The sequence below is a fragment of the Myotis lucifugus genome, unplaced genomic scaffold (assembly GCF_000147115.1).
Source record: "Myotis lucifugus unplaced genomic scaffold, Myoluc2.0 scaffold_4, whole genome shotgun sequence".
NCBI lineage: Eukaryota > Metazoa > Chordata > Mammalia > Chiroptera > Vespertilionidae > Myotis > Myotis lucifugus.
The window spans coordinates 15,579,558-15,584,897 of NW_005871052.1; the positions used below are offsets into that span (position 1 = coordinate 15,579,558).

At 47.5% G+C, this 5,340-nt stretch overlaps 1 protein-coding gene across 1 annotated transcript; it reads left to right on the top strand.

The window, feature by feature from the left end:
• The first annotated feature begins 398 nt into the window (after positions 1–398).
• On the top strand, positions 399–4,673 carry PJA1 (praja ring finger ubiquitin ligase 1). Its single transcript, XM_006082920.3, has 2 exons — positions 399–513; positions 2,414–4,673. Exon 2 carries the CDS (start codon positions 2,481–2,483, stop codon positions 4,224–4,226), a length of 1,746 nt encoding a protein of 581 aa, XP_006082982.1. The 5' UTR covers positions 399–513; positions 2,414–2,480; the 3' UTR covers positions 4,227–4,673.
• The last annotated feature ends 667 nt before the right edge of the window (positions 4,674–5,340 follow it).

A 5,340-nucleotide genomic window follows, 5' to 3' on the forward strand; every position in this document is an offset into this window, starting at 1 on the left:
AAAAAAAAAAAAAAACTTCCCGCAACCCTTAAGTTTTATTTCCCCTTTTAAAAATCCTCCCGTAAAAACCCTTAACATGGTACCGGGGTTTTTTTTTAAATTAATTCCTTTCCCCATTGGGAATTAATCAGAAAAGACTTTTGAAAGACTTTGCAGATTTCATTTTATTAAAAGAAAAAAAAAAACACAGAACAGAAGGGAATGTGGCTAAATGGTTAACATTTGTTAAAGCTGGCTGTTGGTTACCATTCTCACTGTCCTTTTCTGTATCCTTGGCCGAATTCATCATTTAAAATGAAATAAAGCTTTTGGCCCCACCCTGATTTGTCTAGAGCAGCTGCCGCCCCCGCCACATCTCGGGGGCGGCCCCAGCTATAGCCACCGTCACTTCCGCTGCCGCCCGCCCGCTGTTATCTGGCTGAGGAGGAGCCAGACCCCGAGCAGCGGCTTTGGCTTTGGCGGTCTTGGCGGTCGGAGGTCCCAGAGCACGAGGGCGCGCGGGTGTCCGGACTGGTGAGTGAAAGGCTGTAGACGTCCTGCATTCATCCAGACAGGGCGGTGGGGCGAGTGGCCGGCGGGAGAGAGGATTTGGAGAAACTCTAGCGAGCAGATTTTCCGGCTCGCCCCTCGGGAAGGGGTGGGGCATTCGCGGGACCTGACTGCAGTGGGAGGCCTGTGTCCTCCATCGGCCTGTTTGGGAACCCCATCCTCAGCCCCTTTCCTGTGGCGTGGCCCCCCACTCGAGTGGCTTTAATCACTGAGGGGACTAGTGGTCCCAGCACTCTCCCACCTCTCCCTGCCTCTCCTCCTTTCTCGGCCCCTTTGCAGCCCCCATTTTGCAGTTGGTTTGCTGAATGTAAATTGTTAAGATTTTTAGGTAAATATCTTTTTTGTTAAAAAAATAATTATTCCCAGGGGAAAACTATTCCCCCATCCGTTCTTTCCCCCTTTCCCTGCCACATTGGTTTGGATTTGCCATTTGAACCGATAATATTTTCCTGGTTCTCATTTTGACATTGCAGCCTGCTCCCCCTCCCCTTACGTCTCCCTCTACCTCCCGGTATCCTCCCATCCCCCTCCCATGTCTCTCGCGTGCAAGGACACACACAAGCATGTACATACACACACATGCATGCCCATGGGTGCACACACAGAAACATTCCATTGAAGCCACCGCCCCCCGCCCCCCCAGGACTCAAGGTTCCTGTGTGGCCCTTCCCCCACACAGGACACACGCTCACACAGTCACACCCTGCAGTGCCTTTCCCCAGATACATATACACACAACCTCACCCCCCAGGACCGGCCACATACATATATAAGGATATAGTCAGAATGCTGGCTCCTCTATCATAGGCCCCTTACATAAAAATACACCCCACACACCCCTCCCAAATGCTCCCCTCTCCTGTCTACTACGCATGTGCACAGACAGCCCTCTTTTTCTGGTCCCTGCAGTGCACTGTTGCCTTCCATTTTGACGAACACACACACAGTCATGGACACACCTGTCCAGTGCCACCGTACCCTTCCTTGCCTGCTACAGAAACATAAACCCAGGTGTCTCTTCACACATAGGATCACACGTGCACGTTCTGTTTCTCTCATACTTATACACGCCCCTTTCCTCTGAAGCCATCCTACCCACAGCTGTCATTTTTATACCCACATCCAGAAAGGGTCTTATTCTTTATGACACACTTCTTCCCAGTGCCACCATCACCTGCACCATTCCCCTACAAACATAGCCATCTCTCCATTGCATGATTGCTGTTCCCCTTCCACCTGTCCCTCTCCTTCTGATAGACACGTATGCACTCAGTACACACACAGTGATCTATATTTTCCACCCTATTCCAATTCGCAATTCTCCTGTATGTCTGCAGGGCTCAGAAAAATGCAGGCACTCCATAAAAACCCACAGTAGTCTTTCCTCTTCCCATGTTGGTGCAGTTCCACAGTACTTCACCCACCCACCCAGAGTCCAGTCACCCCCCAATATTCTGTCAGATTCTCCCCTCAATTTCACTTTCCTACAAACCCAGTTTTGTAATAATTTTGCCAACATTAAAAATGTATTCCAGTCTACATACACCTGACAGTCACTGGAATGCTACTCCAGGCTTTAAAAGAAAGTGAAACTAATTTTAAAGGCCCCTTATTCTTTCTGTTACCTGCCTACTGAAGTGGAAAGAAATCTCCCTGCTCCTTTATTCTGAACTGATTTGACCTTCCCATCTCCAAAGTGTGTACAGGGAGCAGGAGCCTTTCCACTTGAACCCCAGCTTTATTGGAAATCCTCCTAAGTCAGAGCAGTGGGTCAGGAATCTAGCAAGCCTCTGTGGCCCAGGCCAGCAGGAGGGTATCAGTCCCATACAGGAAGGAGGTATGGAAGAATGCATGCCTATGTCAGTTTCAGGCCATCCACGAGCCAGCAGGAAAGGATTTCCAGCCAGAGAAAGACGACACCCGAAGTCCCAATGCACAGATCAGCCCCCAGTCAAACCACCAAGAGGAGCCGATCACCATTTTCCACCAATCGTCATCGTTGGGATGACAGTGAGAATTCAGGAAGCAGCCTGACTGTTGATAATGAGGACTACTCCAGGTACCCGCCCAGAGAGTACAGGGGTCTGGGTAGCAGAAGAGGAATGGCTTATGGACATATTGACTCTTTCGGGGCAGATGATAGCGAGGAGGAGGGGGCTGGGCCTGTGGAGCGAGTGCCAGTGAGAGGGAAAGCTGGCAAGTTTAAAGGTGATAAGCTGTATGACCCAGAGAAAGGGGCAAGGTCTTTGGTTGGTGTGCCCCCCCAGTTCTCTAGTTTTAACAGTGATGTGAGAAAGGAGCTTGATCCAGCCCCTACAGTGATACGCTCTACTGGCAGAGCTGAGTTCCTGCAGCAAAAGAGCATGGCTCCTCAGACCTCTGCTGCTGACACGAAGGTGGCTACAAAAGGCGACAGCCTGGAGAGGGACAGACAGGAGCAGAATGTACCTGTGCGTCCCAGCAGGGGTCCTGTGATTGTTCGTGCTGGTGGGGAAAACACCCCTAAGGTTGCAGAGGAACCAGTGGTGAGGCCCAAAATCAGAAATCTGGCCAGTCCAAACTGCGTGAAACCAAAAATATTTTTTGATACTGATGATGATGAAGATATGCCACACAGTACTTCCAGGTGGAGGGACACTGCTAGCACTGGTGAGTGCCACTTGGGCAGCCGGGCAAGGAGAGGCAGAGGCGAGAGTTCAAGTGGCTACTCTGAGCCAAAGTATCTTGAGGATGAGAGGGAAGCCAGGAACGACCAAGTGAAGCCAGAAAAGGTGCCAAGACGGCGATGTACCATGGCCGACCATGACTTCTGGACATTCAATGATGATTACCACAAATACTGCGATGAAGACTCTGACAGTGACAAAGAGTGGACTGCTGCTTTGTGTCAGAAGCATGGAGATTGGGAGAAAAACCCGTCGTCCAATGGTGAAACCTGGGAGACTCTACCGGGGAAAGAAGAGCACCAACCTGAGCCAGCCAGAGTGAATGCCGGAGTGATTGTCAACACCGGCGCTAGCCCCAGTGCTAGTGCCATGACTGGCAGCAGTGGCAGCAATGAACTTGAAGAAGTTCAAAGACCAGCTCTTCAGGAAGTGGAGCGGGCATTGCCGGAAGAAGGAGAAGTTCCTTGGCTCCAATACAATGAAAATGAGAGCAGCAGTGAGGAGGATAATGATTCTGGTCAGGAGTTTCTGCATCCTGGGGTCTTCATGCTGGATGGCAACAACAACCTCGAAGATGACTCCAGCGTGAGTGAAGACCTAGAAGTGGATTGGAGCCTCTTTGATGGGTTTGCAGATGGGTTGGGGGTGGCCGAAGCCATTTCCTACGTGGATCCTCAGTTCCTCACGTACATGGCACTTGAAGAACGCCTGGCACAGGCAATGGAAACGGCCCTCGCACACTTGGAGTCTCTTGCAGTGGACGTGGAGGTGGCCAATCCACCAGCAAGCAAAGAGAGCATCGACAGTCTACCTGAGATCCTGGTCACTGAAGACCATAGTGCAGTTGGGCAAGAAATGTGTTGCCCCATATGTTGCAGTGAATATGTGAAGGGGGAGGTGGCAACCGAGCTGCCATGCCACCACTATTTCCACAAGCCATGCGTGTCCATCTGGCTTCAGAAGTCCGGCACTTGCCCTGTGTGCCGCTGCATGTTCCCTCCCCAACTTTAAGACCAAGGCTCTTTCCTCTTGGTCTACTATTTTCCCCATCTGAAAACCCACAATACTGCAGGATCCCTCTCAGAATTAACAATTGAAATGAAACCAATCAGTCCATTAATCTAGTATATCAGTTGATTTCTTGTGATCATTTCCAATGTGAAACGGTTGTGTACAATTGCATTAAAAACCATACTGTGTTTTAGAGGTGACAAAGGGAAAACTAAACTTTCTAAATGCTACTTGAGATTGCAATAAGAACATACATTTTCTAACCTGAACATTGAAATCTGTTGCATTTGTTTTTTCAGTAGATATGTTGCTGTTAATTATAATATCAAGTTTATCTGTTAAATATGTCCAAAAGGCATCCCCATTTCTGTTGCATGTTATGGGTTAATGTTCCTGTAATTACAGTGCCAGAAAAGCTTATTAAAGTTCTTTTGGTTTTACATGCTACAGTGGAATTGTTTGGTTTTGTCTAAAACAATGGTACTAAGTGACTTTTTAAATGGATCCCTTGCATTTGCATCAAAATAGGGTTTTTGGTGTTCCAAATAGTAGAAAAACTAGTTTCACTGGAAATGCTGACTCTGACAACAGCAAAATTAAGGGTAATTATTTCTAAAAGGAATAAAGTATGTGTTTATCAAACTACTATGGGGCAAAGGCTGCATAGAGAATACTCTGTCAGGAAGGAAAGAAACAAGAAAGCATGGTAAAATGAAAGAACAATGGTAGAGTAAATCCAAAATGAGTGTAGGAGTGAAGGAGTTAAAATCTCCTTTCAGAAAACAGAAACTCCAGAGAGAATGGGTAACAAATATAAAACTCTATGTGGATTATATACCTTAACACAGTGACACAAAAGGAATAGAAAAATATATGCTAGACAAGTGCTGAGGAAAAGATATAGGCACCCACCTACACAGTGAACAGGCACTAGCATTTGGCCATGTTGGTTTCAGTTTTCTCTTTCCAGTAAAGATAATTTTTTAGGTATAAGTGAAGTTCCTCACCTGTCATATTTATCTTCCTGCACAGAGGTGAGCACTACCCAGGAAATGGTGTGTTTACTTCTTGTCTGTTTTTAAACATATATATGTGTATACACATATGTGTACAT

Coding starts and splice junctions, on each gene's coding strand:
- PJA1 (XM_006082920.3), top strand. CDS start 2,481: ATGCACAGATCAGCCCCCAGTCAAACCACCAAGAGGAGCCGATCACCA.